The sequence below is a fragment of the Diadema antillarum genome, unplaced genomic scaffold (assembly GCF_040938485.1).
Source record: "Diadema antillarum isolate AM-2024a unplaced genomic scaffold, OU_Dant_1.0 scf00000042, whole genome shotgun sequence".
NCBI classification, from domain to species: Eukaryota; Metazoa; Echinodermata; class Echinoidea; order Diadematoida; family Diadematidae; genus Diadema; species Diadema antillarum.
The window spans coordinates 832,144-854,077 of NW_027270931.1; the positions used below are offsets into that span (position 1 = coordinate 832,144).

The 21,934-nt window shown below is 40.1% G+C and overlaps 1 protein-coding gene across 1 annotated transcript in view; it reads right to left on the minus strand.

Annotated features, from left to right (window-relative positions):
- LOC139713117 (voltage-dependent calcium channel type A subunit alpha-1-like) overlaps positions 1 to 21,934 on the minus strand; it is a 303,372-nt gene that overhangs the window by 93,751 nt on the left and 187,687 nt on the right. Inside the window, exons 22-30 of the mRNA XM_071624874.1 lie at positions 20,281 to 20,368; positions 19,833 to 19,962; positions 18,892 to 19,061; positions 16,488 to 16,520; positions 12,998 to 13,106; positions 11,901 to 12,061; positions 10,600 to 10,740; positions 8,625 to 8,826; positions 7,725 to 7,889 (exon numbers count right to left, since the gene is read on the minus strand). Coding sequence (XP_071480975.1) covers positions 7,725 to 7,889; positions 8,625 to 8,826; positions 10,600 to 10,740; positions 11,901 to 12,061; positions 12,998 to 13,106; positions 16,488 to 16,520; positions 18,892 to 19,061; positions 19,833 to 19,962; positions 20,281 to 20,368 — 1,199 coding nt within the window. The remainder of the gene's footprint in view (positions 1 to 7,724; positions 7,890 to 8,624; positions 8,827 to 10,599; positions 10,741 to 11,900; positions 12,062 to 12,997; positions 13,107 to 16,487; positions 16,521 to 18,891; positions 19,062 to 19,832; positions 19,963 to 20,280; positions 20,369 to 21,934) is intronic.

Below are 21,934 nucleotides of genomic sequence, written 5' to 3' on the forward strand. Positions count from 1 at the left end.
TACTACCCAGATGCATTTATACCAGGTGTGATGAATTTAACCTTTTTGCCAAAGCAACATATATAACACTTTGCTATACTTTTATGCTTATGATCACAATCACAAACTCAAAACATTTTCTCTCTTCTCTTTTTTTTTTTTTTTTTTTTTTTTTATGTACATGGGTGTCTTTCCCAAAGGCCTAAAAGACTTGTTGGTATCTTCTCAGTCTCTACAATTTGTAGTCCTTCAATTTCGATGGCAATTTGATTTGTCGGCCATATCTAGAGTGAATTTCTTGCCTGCTTTGATTGTTCTCTGGCAATTGTTCACTGTCATTTACTTGTTCACTCTGTTGCTGTTGTTGTTGATGACTGCCAGGTTGCGAGCTACTAATTTGGGAGTCCGATGGGGTAATTTGTCGTGATGACCCAGGTTGGTATTGCTCAGCAGATGACGACGAACGGAGTTGATAATGTGGTCTGAGTTGGAGTTGGTCAATCGATGATGGCCTGTGACTGGGTTGATGTCGGGGATGGGGTTGGTCAGCTGATGATATTGGCTGCTGGTCAGTCGGCGATGACCCATGGGAACAGCTGGTCTGGTTCAGCTGCCGCTGGCATGGGGCTGCTGCATCTGACCGTGGCTGGTGGTCAGAATTCGATGACTGCTGCCGGGGTGGGGCTGCTGCATTTGACCATGGCTGGTGGTCAGAATTCGTTGACTGCTGCCGGGATGGGGCTGCTGCATCTGACCGTGGCTGGTGGTCAGAATTGGTTGACTGCTGCCGGGATGGGGCTGCTGCATCTGACCGTGGCTGGTGGTCAGACTTCGTGGCGTGCTGCCGGGGTGGGGCTGCTGCATCTGACCATGGCTGGTGGTCAGAATTCGTCGACTGCCGCCGGGGTGGGGCTGCTGCATCTGACCGTGGCTGTTGGTCAGATTTCGTTGACGACTGCTGCTGGGCACCATAGGGTTGGATGGAGGTCTGGTACCAAACAGACAAACCTGACCGTGGCTGTTGGTCTTGGTTTGACTGTCGTTGATGGACGTGGTTTGGTGGTCGGGGTGACCACATGACGTACGAAGGGCCATAAGAGGCTGGCTGGGGTGGAAACATCTGCCTCTTAGTCCCATCTGCTACTGGTGGGTGTGGCGTTGAACCTTTTCCAGGCCCATCTGCTGGTGATGACGATGGTGGTGCTGTAGGGCGGGGTGCAGACAGGGATGGTGAAGTCTCACGTGATGCTCGAACTCGATACATTTTCAGGCGATTATGATGTACTGTTCGCTTGGTCTTTTCATCCTGGTTGTTGACGATGGTGTAATTCAATCCATCTTCAGATGAGGAAATTACCGTGTAAGGACCTTTCCAGTTTGGTTCCAGCTTTTTTCTGCTGTTGGTCGGGTCGTCTAACCAGACAAGGTCACCGATGTTGTACCTAGATGTGCGAGTTCTTTTGTCATAATGCTGTTTCTGTTGTTGTTGCTGCTGTTCAGTTTTCTCTCTTGTGAACTCCCATGCTTTCCTGAGTCTATCGGTCAGGTTGGCGGTGTATTCCAGCATGGAGCTTCCCATTGATGGAGGGGGAGCTGAGCAGGTGATGCTAGCTGGAATGCGGGCTTCCCTTCCGTGCATTATGAAGTAGGGGGTGAGACCTGTTGTAGAATGGGTGCTTGTATTGTATGCTAACTGGAGCTGGTTGATGTGGGTGTCCCATTCTCCTCCCTGGTCAGAAATGTACTTCGCCAATTGATCTTTGATGGTGCGATTACATCGTTCAACTATACCTGCACCTTGTGGATGGTATGACGTTGATCGAGATTTCTTGATGCCCAATTTGTTGCATAATTCTTGAACCAATCTCGACTCGAATTGTCTCCCTTGATCGGTATGGAGAATCTCTGGTACACCATGTTCTTTCACATAGTCATCAAACAGGTGCTTGCCAATGGTTGAGGCTGTCTGATCTTTCATCGGGTAGATATTGACGTATTTGCTGAAATGGTCTGTTACAACCAATATGTAGCGAAAGCCTCGTCTTGTGATAGGTAGCTCGGCGATATCTGCGAAGACCATCTCTAGAGGGCGTGTAGTCGAAATTGGCTGTAGTGGTGCTTGGTATTTCGGGTTTGGTAACCGGAACGACTCACAGGCAGTGCATGTGTTGCAGAAATCAGTTATTTCCTTGTTCATAAATGGCCAGTAGCACATAGATTCTGCTCTCTGAAGTGTTCTGTGTGCACCAAAATGTCCGGATGATGGATCACCGTGCAATTCTTGGAGTACTCTGGGGACAAGTGAGCTTGGCACCAGGAGTTGGAGCCTGTAGTTGCCTAACTTGTCTTTCTTCTTTCGGTAGAGGATGTCATTGTGAAGAACTAGCTTGGGGTACTGCCACAGCAAACGTCTGATTCGAGGGTTGTGACGACGAATCTGTCGCTCACTTGGTCGCTTGCCTTGGTTGACAAACTTGATGACTGTTCTGATGTCATTGTCTAGTTGCTGCTCATGTTGTACATCGACATCACTGTTGAGGATTACACCACTGTAAGGCTGGGGTGATTGCACTTTTGAGAGATCTGATGGATGGTTGTGCAACGGGTGACTTGGCGTTGGTGCTGATATTTGTGAACGGGTTTCAACTGCACTGCACTTGGGCTGGGCGAGGATAGACTTAATTGGCTGTTGACTTGTTGGTGTGGAGGTGGCTTGGATGTCTCCTGGTCGTCGAGATAGTGCATCAGCGTTCCCATGTGATTGACCCTTCTTGTGTATTAAGCTGAATGTATACACATGGAGTTCCACTATCCACCTAGTTCTCCTCTCGGATGTATCGTCTTGGATGGGAAACTTCGTCAGAGCCAGGAGAGGCTTGTGATCAGTCTGGATTGTGAAGTGCTGATATCGGAGGAAGTGACGAAAATGGCGAACTGATGAAACGATGGCCCACAGTTCGCGATCATATGTTGACCATTTCTTCTGGGAGGTGGAGAGCGTCTGGCTGAAATAGGAGATAACTCGTTCCTTGCCATGCTGAATTTGTGAGAGGACTGCCCCAACTGCGTCAATGGAAGCATCAGTTGATAAGATGAACTCCTTGTCAAAATCTGGGTAAGCGAGTAGTGGTGGATTGGTTAGTGCCTCTTTCAGGTGAAGAAAGGCTGTTTCACACTCTGCTGTCCAGACAAACCGTTGACCTTTGTGTGTGAGGGTCGTCAGGGGGGACGCAACCTTGGAGAAACCTGGAATGAATCGTCGGTAGAATGACGCTAGACCAAGGAAAGAGCGTACTTGTGTTGGAGTTCTTGGCTGGGGCCAGGACTTGACTTTGTCAATGTTGTTTGGGTCTGGTCTAACTCCATTGGAGGTGATTACATAGCCAAGGTATGTGACCTCTTTCCTGAACAGGCTGCACTTTGATGGTTTGAGTTTAAGTCCAGCATCTCTGAAGCGTTGAAATACTTCTTGGAGGTTTTTGAGGTGATCGTCAAAGTTCTTGCCCATGACTATACAGTCGTCGAGATATACCAGGCATCTGGACCAGTGCAGGCCGTGGAGGACAACTTCCATAAGACGCTGGAACGTCATCGGTGCATTGACCAATCCGAATGGCATTACCGTGAATTGGTAGAGTCCTGTGCCTGTGGTGAAAGCAGTCTTTTCCTTGTCTTCTGGGTGGAGCTTAACCTGCCAATATCCACTTGACAGGTCCATGACACTGAAGTATGTAGATGATGAAAGAGAGTCAATCGTGTCATCTTGCCGTGGGATAGGATGTGAATCCCTGACCGTCACTGCATTAAGCTTCCGATAATCAATGCAAAATCGGTAGGTATTGTCTTTCTTTCTCACCATTACGATCGGGCTAGCCCATGGGCTGTAGCTTTCTTCAATGATGCCTCTTTGAAGGAGATCGTCGACTTGCTTCTGAATTTCTACTCTCATGGCTGGGGAAGTTCTGTAGGCTCTCTGTCGTATTGGAGCTTCGGTGGATGTGTTGATTTGGTGATGAAGGAGATCAGTCTGGCCTATGTCATGGGGAGTTGCACTAAAAATGTCACCATAGGCTTGGAGTAGGTGCTCGGCTTTCTTGTACTCTGACTTAGAGAGTTCAGAAGAAGGGAGAACACTGGGTGCTAGTGATTTGTCACTCGGTTGTGTTTCTCCATCAGCAGCTACATTCATGATCTCATACTCCTCTTCCTTGTTTCCCGTCACGGAGAAAAACTGTCCAAGGCATGTATCCGCAGGCAAATCCACTGCTTCATTAGAGGGGTTAATAAGACGTACCAGAATAAGACCATCCTGAGGCTTAAACAAAGATCTAGCACCAATGACAGGAATGTGATCTTGTGTAGCCGGTTCAAAGTAGCCCTCATAGTCTCTAGGTATGATGTCAAACTGCGGAGAAGCCAATTTTCCCTGGACATGGATTTCACACATAGGTGGAATATGTGAGTGTCCCACAAGAGAAACTTTACACTTCAGTGGGGCTTGGTACTGCTGCCGATCGATGAAAGGGATGGTGGAACCAGGCATGTTGAATGATGCAGAGGATATTGATGCATTCTGGTTGGTGATGAAATCCCATCCGAGGATGACTGGATGCGTGATGTTCCTCGCAACAAAGAATTGGTGTTGAGTTGCCTTGTTCCCTAAATGTACTGATGCTACCACTGTTCCAATGTTGTCTACTGGCTCACCAGTGACGGAGGATGCTATGATCGTGGACTTTTCGAGTGGGCTCCTTTGTGATGCAGGAATAGATGATAGAAAATCGGCACTCAAGAGAGAGATGTGAGCTCCGGTATCTATGAAGGCAAGTGCATAGACATTGTCGATGATGACTGGGATGTAGGGTGAGTTCAATGAAGAAACTGAGTCTACAGGAATTTGGTTTTGGGCCTTGGCAGGTGGAGTTGATGAGTGGCCCTCCTCGTCAACTACCAGAAGTTTTCCGACGGTGTATCGTCAAAGTGAACTTGACGATAGGGAGCATGTCTAGGAGAGTCGGCTTCACGGGAGGGATGGAGATGTTGATATTGTCGAGCATACTGAGGACTTGGAGATCTGTTATTACGTCTCCATTCTTGGCTGTGTGGATGTGGAGACTGGTACCGGTTTTGTTCCCTCGAGCGGTACACATGCCGGGTTGGTGAAGGAGAGTCGTGGCGACGGTGATATCTGTCATCGAATCTCGCTTCTGGGCTGTTGAGATGTTGTGAGGCACGCTGAGGACTTGGCGATCTATGACGACGTTGCCATTCCCGTCTGTGTGGGCTTGAAGACTGGTAGCGATTTGGTTCCCTTGAACGGTACATAGAACGGGTTGGTGATCGGGAGTCATGGCGTCTCTGATATCTGTCATCGAACCTCTCTTCCCGACTGTTATGACGTTGTGGAGATCCGGGCTTCGATCTGGGATGGATATTTGACTTGGAAGCAGTTTCTAATTTCAGGTTCATCCTTTCGAATTTCTGCTCCATTTCATTCAGCCTTTGGAGGATGAGCTGCATTTCCGGCGACTGTGCCAGCATTGTGTCCTTGGTTGGTTGACTTGTCACTGCTACTTGTACGCTGACGTCTTGCTGTGACTGACTTGCTCTTTCTACTCGAAGAGCAATTTTCAGGGCCTCCTCAAAGTTGCTGCCTCCTAGTTCACACACCTTGACCTGGAGAGTCTTTTCGATCCCTGCAATGAAGCGCCTAAATTTTTCTCCAGCTTTGGCTGCATCGTCGTAGGCAGGAAAGGCTTCCTCGACCATCGACGCTATAGCTGCTGCAAAAACTTCAAGCGGTTCACCTGGTCGGCGAGTGCGGGCAGTGATACAGGACTTGAAAGTATCTAAGAATTGTGTTCGACCAAAAACTTGCGAGAGTTTATCCTTCACCTTCTTGAAATCCTTCTTCTCGGAGTCAGGTATGCTCTCCCAAACAGTAAATGCTGATCCAGCAAGTCTTGCTGGAAGAAGGGAGTGTAGCTTAGTTGAGCTATCCGGAAATGCTTGTGCTGCTACTTCAACTCGACGTACCCACTGGTGGAAGTCTTTTCCATCTTCTCCGGTAAACACTTCGGGTAGCTCAAGGCGAAAGGATGTCATGTTGTGAAGATGATAATCCAGTTAATAATCCAGAGTTTTAAATGAATCCACATATATCAATCAGATATCACCACATGAATCCACTCATTGGCCAGATATTAACACAGCTAACTTCAAACAACAGATGTGAAGGAGGGTGAACAATTCTCATGCAGGTCACACAAACTTGTTAAAGCTTGATCCAATTAGTACTGCTTGATCCCACCTGTATTACTTAGCTATCCCACCGCTGCCACCAGTTGTAAGATAGCTACAGGGTTAGGGACACAGACTGTAAACATGAGGCCTGCACGCTTCAAGTCCTGAGGAGCACACTGCTTTATTTTCAGGCTGTCCTGCCCTCAGCAAAACTCAACATCATGAACATGATCTGCATAAACTGTATTTACATATTTACATATTTAAATGAACTAAGAGGACCAATAGGAGTAGCAGAAATGGAAGAGACCAACTAAAATGAAGGAACCCTATTCATGAAGACAACCAATGAAAACACACTGGATGACTGTGGCTAGAAGCTGGGGTGAGAACTGCAGACATGGAATGATAAACAAAAGGATCAGATGTGACAACAAGCTGAGGTGATAACTGTAAACATGAATGGGGAAGGAATAACATGGATGGGAAAGGAATGAGAATGGTGGGACCGAAATAGAATACAAGTTAATGAGATGTGGGACTGTCTAAGAACCTAACCCAACTGAGGTACATGTACATAACAAACTTATACTGGAAAGAAGGAGATAGACTTTGCTGTCTCACACTATATTATAGAATGGGTATAGTGATAAATCCTATGATCTCATTGGTCGAGAGCTATGTGTTGCTTTTCTACTGGCCATGTGCACGCTGCTTCACGTAGTGGTAAACATATTATTGCACACTTGTAGCAAGAGCATGCGCACTTAATAGTAACAAAGGTTTGTGCACTAAGCAAGCGTTCGCGCACTCAGTACGAGACGCCTATTGGCTAAAACTCATGCATCCAGTGCTTTTTTTCAATACATCCAGGAATTACTGGGTGCATGATTTTGAAGTACTGGATGGATGATTTTCTGGCTCTTGTCTATGACAAGCCAAAAAGAAACGTAACCAGTGAATTTGCCATCGGCTAACATGATAACAAAATGGATTTTTGGCAAGAAAATTGTCCCCATTCTATAACACAGATGACATGCATGTCTTTTCATGCATCAGTCAGAATAGAGTGCATGCGGTAACCATGGAATTTGGCCTAAACTCACTCAGCTTTAATGCCTTGTGGGTTAAGCATTCCATGATTACCTTATGCACGCAATTCCGACTGACACACTCAGACCTGTGTGTCATTTGTATACTGCATGAACATGCTCCTGAATCACACTCCCTATTCATCATCATCATCATCATCAGCATCATCATCATCATCATCATCATCATCATCATCATCATCATCATCATCATCATCATCAATTTAACATTATTATCTTCATCATCATCATCATCATCACCATCATCATCATCAATTTAACATTATTATCTTCATCACCATCAAATGAATGTCATCAGGGCACCATCGCCACATAACATCACCATCTCCTCCATAATTGTTACATCTACCTGATGGCATATACCAAACCTGCATTGCCACGGTTACCTACCTTCATCATCAGCGTGCACGTGTTGAGGGTAATGAGAGACATGATGAAGTACTCAAAGCCGGAGGACACCACCAACTTCCAGACCTTGAACTTAATGGAGTTCTTGTTGCTGGGCATGAATCGGTCCACTGGCTTGGCATTGATGCAAAACTCGATGCATTGTTTCTGTGGGGAATGTATAATGCCAAAATTTCACTCATGAATGGGTCAACATGAGATATTATTGAAAAAAAAAACACCACCTCATACCGTGCGCCTGCTGAGCACATTTACTTGCACAAGCACTCACCACGCTCACCTTGATACTCTCTTGCATCTAAACAATATTTGATGTTGTTGTTTTTGCAATGTGATGCCAGAAGAGCTGACAATCTGGCTTTTCTTCTTTTGTTTTTGATAAGTACATATGATGTATTTTTGCCCAGTTTTTTCTTTCAAGGTTGTCATTTCTCAAAGCTATTTGCTAATTTGCTGTCATCATGTACATTAAACGTAATTCAGTCAGATCATTTGTTTCATGATTTTGAGTAGTTCCCAATTGACACGTTTTCTTTTTCTTTTTTTTCAATCAATTGGGAGCAGTGATTTTAAAAATGTTTGAGTTATCACACTTCATGCATAATCATTATGTGCAGGTCAGTTGTATCACAAAACATCCTACCATATAAAAATTTGCAATAAAACCTAAAATATAACAAGATATCATGATTTTTCTCACTAATTGACTAATATTGACTATTCGAGAACTGTTTCCTGAAAAATCAGCGAAACTTCGAAATGCCATAACTTCCGTATTTTTCTTACAATTTCAGTCAAATTTTTACCGTTGAACTCATAAGACTTTACTCTTTTTTCAATCCGACTAACTTATATTCAGACTGGATTTCCCCTTTAACTCACCTGGTTCTTGTCAATATCCCCATCAAAGAAGTCCTGATCCCCCTGCTCCTGAAAGGTGATGATGATCAAGGCAACGAAGATGTTGAGGAAGAAGAATGGGAAGATGATGAAGTACACAACATAGTAGAAGGCCATCTCGATGCGGTTGTAGGGCGCAGGTCCCATGCCTTCTTCTGTCGCATCGATGGAATGCTTCAACACACTGTGGAGAAGACAGAGAAGGCACAGTCAAACACCATTTCATACATGGCCGGCGGAACCGTGGGGGGCCATGGGGGCTTGGGCCCCCACACCTTTTGTGCACCATACAAAGGAATACATAACTTTGGGCCCCCACACTTTTTGTGCACCATACAAAGGAATACATCCAAATAAAGTGTCATCACTTTGGGCCCCCACACTTTTTTTAACCCGGAAGTACGTAAGTGGCACTAAATAGCCTTTTTTTTTTCTTTTTTTTTTTGCTTGTCAGCTGAAGAAACCCGGAAATGGAAGGGGAGAGATGAGCTGAGGACTTTTTTTTTTTTTTTTTTTGCTTGTTAGCTCATGAAACCCGGAAGTGGGCCCCCACACTTTTGAAAACGCTCCGCCGGCCCTGTCATAATGATAGGAATAGCAGAGCCAAGGTACAGTCAATTTCCAAGTTCGTTGACCCTATTTGCCCAAAGATAAAAAGTACTTCAAAAATCCACAAAAACTCCTGGATCACTACCAAAATGTAATCATCTGTTCCTTGTGTCATTATCAACCTTCCTGCAAGTTTCATTCAAATCCATTCACAACTCTTGGGGTTATTTTGCAATCAGACAGACAGACAGACAGACAAACAAACAAACAAATGCCAAAGAAAACCTAACCACTTTCCTTGGCGGAGGGAATGATAATAATGCTGATAATAATAATGATCTTCACAATCTTCATGGTCTTCAATATCCCAGTAACAACAATGATAATTAAAAAATAGTAATAATAACACTAAATCATTATCATAGCAATATGATGACAGCAATGACTGAAATGAGAAACCCTATGAGCAGCCGATGTAAGTTTGCAGAGACTGAAATAGCAAATGTTGGGCAGTTTAACTTTAAAGTACAATACACAACTTCGCGTTCAGGTTCTCCCTTACAGTTGAAAAGAATTCAAACATTTGTGACCGTGCATCACAAAACGAACAAAAAGTCGCACCCCTTGATTTTACTTGAGGACTCAAAAAAGGTGAAATGGGTCAACTGAGTCAATCTTAAGTTTTTCACATTTTCTGAAAGAGCTATACTTCTTCTACATTATTCTTTAGTTTGGGATCATAAGATGAATTGGAGAGTGTGTTTTCAGCAGTTTTTCTACAACCCTTTTTTTGGGAAGAATAGAATAATCAGGTATGTCTTAGAGTTCCCTTTTCATGTCTTTTGAAATTTTTTACACACTCTTCAATTTCAAGTCTAATAACTTTTGAAAGGATAACCCTACTACTTTTAAAGTTGGCATTAATCATGGACAGAATGTGTCAATAGGACATATTCAATTTCAGCTTAATCTGATAATCCCCTTCATTGTTGTTGCTCCAGTGGTTTACATCCTGTGTTTTGTCCCTTTCATAGCACAGCTAGGATGGCTGGGTAAAGATTAAGCACTTGAATAGATCCTGTACTTCAGAGCCTCTTTTCTCTATTCACACTTTTCAAGAGTGTGTGCTTTCTTTCTAGTATTTAGATAGGTTAGTGGAGTCCATTTGAATTGAGTTATACATAATTTTAATGCTTAGAGTCTGCTCTTTAAGAATCTGCCCTTAACTAAAAATCCATGTCTGGCAACTTTTTTGGTTCAAGGGCACATTAATTTGTAATACAGTGTAGTGTAAACTTCCTGTTGTATTTTAACCTGTTTGCTACTGAATTCTGAAATCCCCATAGACATTATACACAAGCCACCAGGTTCCCGTAAGGAATAGGTTAATTGCTTTCTTGCCACTTACTCTGGCCATCCCTCTCCTGTTGAAACCGTGAACAGCGTTAGAAACGCCAGCGCCACGTTGTCGTAGTTGAAATCGTAGCGACTCCACACACGGTCCTCACTCCCCGTAATCTGGTCTCTGCTGTACGTGAAGAACTTCCCTCTGGACAGGCAAATAAACAGCAAATGAAAAACAACCAATGAAATCATTTCAAATCAATTCATTCTTTTAAAGGTCCTGTCTAGCTTTGGGGACAGTGATTTAAAATTTTTTCAAGATATGACATTTAACGCATATGTGTAGGTCTGTTGCACCACAAAGCATCCTACCATATAACATTTTTGTGATGAAGCCTGAAATATCAGGAGATATCTGTATTTTTCTCAGTAAGCCATAACTGTAGACGGTTTAGTCTGGAAACAATTTTATTATAACTATTGTTCACCAATACTTAAGATTGATTTTACCTGTTCAAATTTTTACAGTGGTTGTTTCTATCCCCAACTCACATTCTAAAACTATTTTAAAGAAATAAATGCTGGGTTTGTGTTTCATCTGGAAATGGTAAATTATGCTTTAACTTCTGGTACACAATGTTTTCTCTTGGATATTTCTAAAAGTAGGCCTCAAAGCTGGTGAAAAGTGGTGTGTAATCAGGACTCATAATGTCACACTCTCTTCTGAACAGAACCTTGCATACTGAAGACCTCTTGCTTTAAATAACTCTAACCTAGTACAATGTACAACAACAAAAAAGATAGGTGTGGGTGAAATAGTGAAAGTTTAAGAATTTGACATTGACCTTTCACCTTGAGCATTTGCAATCAAAAGTGGATAAGCAAAACTTCCTCCACTCATACATATACATGACCAAAGTTTAATCAGAATACCTCAAAAGGTTTTTAAGTTATGCACTGTCCACAAAATTGATTATATGGATGGCTGGAAGGACAGCATGACAGAAGAATGAATGAACAGCCCCAAAACATGATGCCTCAGACGACACTTCGTGGTGGAGGCATAAATATACCTGGGGCCCATTGCATAAAAGTTATTATTATGGTAACTTTGCCATTCAATGGTAACTACCATGGCAACAATACTCAACAGCCAATCAAAATCAAGAATTCTATGGAAGTTACCATTGGATGGCAAAGTTACCATAATAGTAACTTTTATGCAACGGGCCCTAGAAGTGGTCTCAAACAAGAAAATTGGAGAGAAAGAACCATCCCCCCTTCAACCCCCACCCCCCCCCCCCCCCAAAAAAAAAAAAAAAAAAAAAAAAACAAATATCAAACAAACGATGGTTGGGTGCTTACTTGCACTCTTCTTCCGTAAGTTTAGAGAAGTCGTTGCAGTAGTAGAATTTCCCCTTGAAGAGTTGGACGCCGATGACGGCGAAGATAAACATGAAGAGAATGTAGACGATGGCGATGTTGGTGACATTCTTGACGGAATTCACCACGCAGTCAAACACAGCCTGGTCGCAACAAAGACAGCAGGAACGCAAACATGAACATCCCCTTGGCAGCAGCAAATCATCTTACCCAAAATGCAGCTTCTGATCAAGGTGTTTCACTCTCTACTTTACTGGTTCCTAAATCCCAACAAATACTTCATCACCGCAGTTTGGTCTTCACAAGATATCGACAAAGTAACCTTGTCATACAGCGTACAGATAGGTAAAGACCATTACAAGAAAAGAGAAAACTTAGAGAAAATGTTAACCGAATGTTAAACTCTTCCTAGGAAAATTCAGAAGGATGACCCAGCCATCATTTGTGCTTTCCCGTAAACATGAAATAATTCAGTGGTCAAAGTTCTAGCATTCATGTAATTTGATAGTAAGAGCATTTCACTGCGCCTGTGAAATATAATGATTTTATATGATATACATATACATGATTATAATATGAGTGTTGCATAAAATTCATAAAATATAATACACTGGATATCATCCCAAGACTATTACAAGACCTTGTATCTCAAATGGCATACATCCAATAACCTCCAAACTCAAATGCAAATAATGATTTATTTTAAAACAAACCTGATTTAAGTTCTAGAACATTACAATTATCAATGTAATCAAAAACAATGTTTCTACATTATTTCATATCAAAATTGATGGGGGTTTTTTGCACAAATGTTGCAAAAATTTATTTTCTTTTCTCTCCAAAAAAATGTATGACTTTGAGATATGAGGTCTTGTTACCCCATTGACAATATGCACCATAATGAAATGACGAATTTTTTCTCTTTTTCTATGCTGCGGTTAACTACAAATGAGGTTTGTGTTGTTAACCCGTTAAAGATGAATCCCAAGTATACTTGGGCAGGTGTCTATGGGAAGTGTGTATTGTAGCAAAATCAGTACGTCCTCAACTGGTTACAAATCATGGAGCACAAGTCTTACCTTTAGCTTGGGGACTCGTTTGATGGTTTTCAGAGGTCGCAGCACCCTTAGAACCCTCAGGGATTTGATTGTGTTCAAGTTCTTGGCTCCACTGGATTCGCCTCCTGTACTGCTCGGGAACAAGAAAGTAAAAACCGGCACCAATATTACAGACAAGGTCAAAGATGGAGATGATGATGATGATGATGATGATGATGATGAGGAGGAGGAGGAGGAGGAGGAGGAGGAGGAGGAGGAGGAGCAGGAGGAGATAGAGCAGCAACATACAGTTTCTTATCATAATGTGATCCTTCGTGGAATGCAATGCGTTGTTGCAGATTCTAATGCTGGTTATAATGTCGACAGTGGTATTGATCATGGTGGTAATACCAATAATCTATAGAGATGGTGAATTTTATAAGTAATGATGATGAAGAAGGTGATGGTGATGATGATGATGATGATGATGGTGATGATGGTGATGATGGTGATGATGGTGATGATGATGATGGTGATGATGATGAAGATATGATGATAATGATGATGACATAAGTTAAATGTAGCATCTTTGGCGATAAGATTGTGCTAGGATTATGTTGATTGAGTCAACCACAACTCATAATGACAATTATAACAATGAAGATGATTGTAAATGGAGGCAGCATAATTAATGTAAGATTGAAGAATAACACAAAACATTTCTATATAACAAAAGCTCAATGTTTAAGGCTTGCCTGGAATCATATACACCATGCATAATGGTTAACCCATTGAGGATGAACAGCTTTTGCTATAAAACCAGTGACACCTGCCCTTGTATACTTGTGCCTAGTCTTCAACAGGTTTACATCCATGTACTCAAAGTCCACAGATGTGTCTGATAACAGGGGTGGATCCAGGAATTCGGTAAAGGGAAGGCGCCTTTACAAAATTAAAGGGGGCGCATGCTCCCCTTTTTTTTCCTTTATATTTCTTTTGTTTTAACAAAAAATAAAGAAGGGGCATGCACCCCATGCGCCCCCCTCTGGATCCGCCACTGATATAGACAAATAGCAAATGAGAGTGACGGAGTTAATGGACTGGGCATAGAGTTAGTAGTTCTATTCCACTCAATGTGACTTCTGTATACTTTAATTATTGAATAGCTATGCAAGGCCACAACCATGAGACAGCTATTAAAGCCCTATTATTTTATATTTTGCATATATGCATGATTACATTTTATATGCATGGATTATGAAGGTATGCTGCATTATTTCGTAGCTTTTACTGCTCAACTGCAAGAGCTTTCTTCTGACAAGTGTGTCCATTATCCAAAACAAGTCATAGATATATTGCCTGAGGATTATTACAGATAAAACAACCTCATGGTTTGTGATGAATTTTGATTTTTTTTTTTGTCGTTTTTTTTTTCCTGTGAATTCTTACTACACTGTGAGTTGTTCAGTTGCTCTTGTGAAATATAGGCCTATGTAATCCTTAGCAGTTTTTACAACACGCAATAAAAACTATATCATATGTTTGGATTTTCATTTCTCCTGCTTTCCCGCCATAGATTGAGTTGCCTACACATGTATGCTATGACCAACTAAAATAAAGTGGTATTTCACCACACACAATAGATATGTATAATATTTGTGTACATTGTACACTAACAAGTACAATGAACATAGTCCAGAAACCAGAAATATTTGAATATATGAATTTTTTTTTTGGTTTGGTTTGGTTTGTTTTGTTTTGTTTTGTTTCTTTTTTTGCAATGTGGAGCCGATGACCTTTTTTTCAGCGAAATGAAAATTTTGCAAATTGCAACTGGCAGCCAATGCATATAATGAAGACAAGAACTTTCACATTCATTTTAATGCAAATTCAAATCTTGGATCTTGCAAAATATGCAAAATCAAAATGAATGTTGAAATTTCTGATTTTACAGTATAACAGTGTCAAATTTTATTTAGCTTTTTTTTTCATAATTAGTGTAAAATGAATAAAAAAAGATACATTTTAGGCTTAGAAGACAACAGCAAATTTATGAAGTATTTTGTTGTCATTTCTTAATAAACATGATTTCTAAGAGTTTTTACAGGAAACAATCTAATTTTAATAAATCCTTGGTCATTAAGAAATATGGAATCTTACAGTACAGCTCTGTTTCAGGTAATGCAGATTGTGCTTAAGGAAGCAGCATTTCTACATTGTGCAATATGTCTACAATTGCTAATGCTCTCTCACAATGTTTTTTTTTTCTTCATAGTAGGCAAAGTCAGTAAAATCCTATTATATTATTGCTTCATTTTGTATGCACAGCTGTGTTTTCAAACACTATTTATACTTTTTTTTTCTTATTTCCTACAAGCAAAGAAGTTACTGCAAAGCAGATCGACCTTTATATCCTACTCGTTAATGCAAGATTTATGAGCGGAATATGCTACATGAGCAGGTTTGGGGATAATTTCGAGGTGCTGCAGCATCTTATTACGAAACCCTACCATTGGTGGGTGGCAAAAAGTACAAAAAGAAAAGATATATTTGAGGGGCAATTAACAATGGTACAGTGTGCAGAACTGCTGTTGCAGGCACTCAGCAATTCATTTATTTCATCCCATTTGTTTGCTTATTTGTGCATTAAAGGGACTGTACAGTACTGGTTGAGGTAGGGATTCATGTTTTGAACATTCCTAAGTGAGATAATGAAAAGCCCCTTATGAAATATGAAAGAGCATGTAATTTTAAGAAAGATTCAACGTTTATTTGATGAAAATTGGTTTTCAAATGGCTGAGATATCCCAAAAGGTGATAATAATAAAAGGCGACATGCCCCAACTTTATTAGTATCTCTTTGTTTCACCTTGTTTTTGGATATCCCAGCCATTTCAAAACCGATTTTCATCGAATAAACTTTTGATACCCCTTAGAACTACATGCTCTTTGACATCTCATAGAGTGGTTTCTGAATATCTCACAAAACGTTAAAAGCTAAATCTTCACCTCGACCAGAACTGTACACACCCTTTAAAATTAATCAGAGGAAGAGTGTCAAATTTCCCATCAATGAACTGGGGGGTGTTTCGTAAAGCTGTTCGTAAAGTTTGAACGACTTACGAGCGACTGGTGATCAGTTCTTGTGCTGCATTATGGAAATTCTGATAAGTATAGCACATCAGAACTGATCACCAGTCGCTCGTAAGTTGTTCGTAACTTTACGAACAGCTTTATGAAACACCCCCCTGGTGAGTTTGTCAGGGACAAATAAAATATCCTACAAAATATATAGCAGAATTCAAAGGTAACAGATTTGCCCTGCTACAAAAGGAAAGAGAGAGAGCAGAGAAAAAATAGTTAGGTCATCAGCTGTACTGAAGTGGATGTTTGATGCGCTGGTGGTGTATATGCGCTGAATTCAAATTTCCTCTACTGCTGTTGAGCCCTCGTGTTAATACCAATTGATTAGTGCCCCTGCCGAAGAAGATATAAAAGGTTGTGGGGCATAGCATTTTTGGATCTTCATTACCTCTCAAACTCGTCGATCGCACTACGAGAGGTTCTTTAAACGTGTGGTGAAAAACAAAAGGCAACATAACAGAAGGACAAAACACTTTACAACAATGCATCACATTGACACAAATGATGTGGTTACTGGCATAAATTCACCATCACCTACCATGTCTGACTGACAGGGGACACTTTAATGATTAACTGGAAGATGAACTTAGAGAAAATCTCGGAGCTAAGATGAGATGGGACGTTTTCTCCAAAATACGTAATTTTGTGTGATTTTGACAGTCTTTTGGTCAGTGCAATTTGCTGCAATTTTTTAAACATCTCATGAGATTCATCTGTCTTCTTACAATTGCTGAGTCTGATAAAAAAAACAGGTTAAATGCCATTTTCTAAAACATTTTAAAGAAGTTCATTATCAGATAGAGCGAAATAACACCTCACTTGTTAATACATGACAAGACATATTCTTTAACTAATGATTAAAAATATCTGAAAGTTTCTCATTATTTCCTTTGTTCTTTAGCAGTTTTAATTGAAAATATCTCAAACTAATAACATCATCTTAACTCAATTATATTTGCAATCACATCATTAGTTGTCTAACCTCTATGGCCATTGATGCTCAAATTGGCAACACAGTGGCGCATACTAATCATATGCTCTGTAACTTCAAACCACGTGCAGGTTTCAGTACATCATTCTTAGAGGTGTTTGCTGTGTCTCTGTAATTTGTAGTCATCACAGTGATGACTTCCATGCTCACAGCTGCATGGTTGCATGTCTGCTGACTGTTGCCATGGTTACTGTAATTCTTGGAACTTGGAATGATCACAAAAACCTTTATGAAATGGATCCCATTCAGGTATTCATACTAATATCTGTTAATAGACTGACTGTCTATCTATCTATCTATCTATCTATCTATCTATCTATCTATCTATCTATCTATTTGTATGTCTGTCTATCTCTCTCTCTCTCTATCTATCTATCTATCTATCTATCTGTATGTCTGTCTATCTGTCTATCTATCTATCTATCTATCTATCTGTATGTCTGTCTATCTCTCTATCTATCTATCTATCTATCTATCTATCTATATGTATGTCTGTCTATCTCTCTCTCTCTCTATCTATCTATCTGTATGTCTGTCTATCTCTCTATCTATCTCCATTTTCTTTTATCTACTATTTATCAGATAATTCATAGGTCATCTCCATTATGGTTCTGTATATTCCATGATGACATCTGATGATGTGTATAGGTCTTCACACCACAAATTAAAGGACAAGTCCACCTTCATATACATAAGGATTGAGAGAATGCAGCAATATTAGCAAAATACATCAGTGAAAGTTTGAGGAAAATTGGACAATCCGTTCAAAAGTTATGAATATTTTAAGTATCTGCGCAGTCACTGCTGGAAGAGAAGACTACTACAGTGTATGATGCGTACAACTATATAAGGAAAATAAAAAGAGAATTTCACAAAACTTTACTTTTTGAATAAAGTGCACATTTCTTCGACTTGCTACTGACGTATGTTAAGGGTAATATTATTCCCCCTGCCTTCTGAAAGAGAGAAGTCGAGTGTTCTTTTGTTATGCGAGGAAAATGGAAATATGTTGAATTTTCTTTATTCTTTCTTTATATCGTTGTACTCATGTGACATCACAAGCTATAGTAGTCTTTTCATCCAGCCGTGACTGAGCAGAAACTTCAAAAATTCATAACTTTTTAACGGATTGTCCGATTTTGCTCAAACTCTCACTGATGTGTTCTACTAATATTGATGCATTCACTCAACCCACATGTCTATGAAGGTGAACTTGTCCTTTAAGGAATTGTTTCATTAAAATAAGTATCAAATGTTTTTAAATCATCCAAGCTTTCATTTTTCTAGCATCCACTTAATCTGCACCCATCAAAAATCTTTCTTCCCTTCCGTGATGTCATTAACAGTTAAGTAATTTAACAACACCTAATTGCAAGCAATTTGCCACACAGTCTGTTAAAATTGTGGGGAATATGTCTTGGAAATTACTTTCATTACAGCATGCCCTACATTGGATAAAGATTGGATAGAACTGGTAAACTTTTTAAGAACTAATATATTTAATCATCTCCCAAATATGCTGTCAATTCCAGAATCAATTATAATCTAACAATTAAAGAGGCCTTTGCAAGTTCGCACTTAAAACAAACAAATATGATAAACAGCAAAGGGATAAACCAAGAAAAAATCACACTCTACAATATACCTCACAAAAACCAGACAACCCATAAAGAAGGGTGCAACCACAAAAGAGGCATGGTGCCTGAGACTCAAGCGGTTAACAAAATAAGTGCAGGGAGATAACGCTAAATGGGCAGAATGCAGGGTGGTTTGTAGGTTATGCAGTGGCTGATTCACTTACTCCTGATAGATGAAAGCGAATAAGGCACAAACTACAACAACAGCATCTAGAATGTTCCACAGATCTCTCATGTAAGACCCTTTGTGGAAGATGAAGCCCATATCTAGAATCTTCAGGACCAGCTCCAAAGTGAAGATACCGGTGAACACATAGTCAAAGTACTCCAGGACCTTGGAAAGAGAGAAAAAGATATATCATGGAAAGAGAAAAATATAGAGTGAAAAGGTTTGAGTCAAGAAATTATAAGATGGAGAATGTCTTAGCTACCAAACTTGAAGTGAAAGGATAAAAACCAAGAAATCTGTCATCTTCTTCTCTTTGAATTGGGGAAGGATAGATGAGAGAGAGACGTTTGCAGATTTCAATTTCTTCTCAGAGTGAAACACAGGATGAAAGTTTTCGCTGCCATGATATATTGCTGTTATAATCATCACAATTCCTGTCATTTTTCTGATAATCTTCAAAAATTGACAGGAAGTACCTTCGCAAATGTTGTGGTATATAATTTTTCTTATCATCATCATTATCATCACCATCATCATCACCATCATCACCACCATCATCACCATCATCACCATCATCACCATCATCACCATCATCACCATCATCACCACCATCATCACCATCATCATCATCATCATCATTGCAATCATTTTCATTGATATGTAACATCACAAACACCTCAAACCGATAAAACATCATTACTAAGGCCAAATCCTGAAAGACATTTACAGCTTTCATACAATTTAAATTTCATCCGTAAATTTTTCGAAGACATTGTACTGTTGGTTACAAAATTTACCAGAGTGTCAAGAAACCTAGGTCTCTTTCTAAGTTTTTTTTTTCCTGTTATCGTGATGTAAAGTATCTCAGAAAGCAAGCAGCACAGATAGCAAAATCTGGAAATTTTATGGGGGCAATGATTCACAAAAAGCGCTCACCTTGTTTCGTTGGGCATCCGGGTTGACAGGATCTTCAGCGGCAAGGGCGATACTACTGAGAGCGATGACAACCATAATCATGGTGTCAAAGTAGCGCAGGTTCACAACGTAATGGCAGAAGCGACGAACACTGTCAAGAAAATAATGCCATGAATTAATCATTCAAAATGTAATTTTTCACCATTTTTTGAATGATTTAGGTAAAGTGATGGTCACATGAACTTGTGGGTCCCACCTAATAAAAGATGGGACCCACCTTTTATTAGGACCACTTTGTTTCTGGATAACTGCGCCATTTCAAAACTGATCTTTTTTTCATATAAACTTTTAATTCCTCCAAGAATTGTATGCTCTTTTATAATTCATATAAGAAGTGTCTAATCACCTCATTAAAAAAAACTGAACACAGTATGGAATGACTCTATAAAGGGAGTAGTCAAGTACTTACGGGTTAGTTGTGCTGAAGATGAACAGAGAGCTGTACGGAACCATCGGCTTGGGCTGGAATCCAGATTCTTCTTCCGCCACCTCGGATTCTATCATGAAGTCATGGTTACAAGTAGGGGATAAAATGTCACCATGCCATTTTCAATTTCTTACTCTAAGAAATGAAGGTTCATCATTACATAACTATGATTTTCATTAATGAATATTCACTAGCACCTGAAAATTCAAACATATTGATAACACATGATTGCTTTTTACTTTGACCTTTCAAAGATTTCAGTCCTACAAGACCGTCACCACACACCTCTCATATGGTCTCATCTTTGCCCCTAATGGGATCAAATGGTAACAGTCTTAACTTCTGTCAGCCCTTATGGGCCACACTCATGCTTATGACATGCCTCCCATGGATAATAATGTCCATGGTTTCCCCACTATCATTATACAATCATTTAATGTGCCTATATCCCTGATTGAGTAATCTTCTATATCATCCATGACTAGTTCCAATATTATGGTATCCAGTTTCCACGTGTTCCATTTGTTGAAAAGTCTGGTTTTTTTGTTTTGTTTTTTTAATGGGGGGGATTATTTTCATTTGACATTTTCTTTACAAGGTTAGGATAGGGGTAGGACCCCGTACTTTTATGATGTATTTGGAGTAGTCACCTATTTTAGTAATTGGTGAGGTTTGGTGACTGTGAAGTTGAATGCTTATACATTTCAAGTATAAACAACTTCAAAAAAGGTACATGTACTATCCTAGATTTGCAAATGGAACAAATATTCTACAAATATATACCATGCATCATGGTGACATGCATTGTTCATTGAATGAAGTACCCATAAGAACAGGAATTTCCATTCCATAGTTATAACAATCATGTATCTAGCATGTTTATCACGGCCATATAGGTCTGCTTAATAATTAATGGTTATGTTGTCACCTTTAAAACAAATGAGTAAAATTGGAAGTTTTGACATCAAAAAAGTGAATTGTTTATTCTCGCCTTTGCCTGACTTGGTTTCTGCACACATCTCCACAATTAACATTATTGACATCTTCTACACAACTGTCTCAATCATTTACTACCAACAGTACAGATACTCTCATTGTCAATATCACCTGTGTAATTGTCATCATCATCACCATTGTCATCATCATCATCATCATCATCACTGTCAACATCATAATTATCATCATCATCATCATCATCATCGTCACTATCATCATCAGCTCTATCATCATTGCTATCGTCATCATCATCATCGTCATTATCATCATCACAGCTAAGAACAAAGCCATCACCATCACTATCATCTTCATCATCTGCACAAACTCCACACTCATAATTACTTCAAAACTATTATCATTGCCATTTTGTGACCATCATCCTTATGATCATGGCTGCAAATCATGCCTTATCTACCATCTTTACTCTTGAACTCCTTGAACCTTTCATGTATGAAAATATATGCCATCACATATCACAGTTACTTCCAGGGGGCTTCACATTTCATTTCTACCAACTCTCATCCCTTGCTCGTTGATGTTTTCTTATTCAAAGGGACATTTTGTGATTAAATTGGCATAACACATCAGGAGTATTTTGATAATGCACTGAAATTAATGATGTATGATTAATATTAAATCA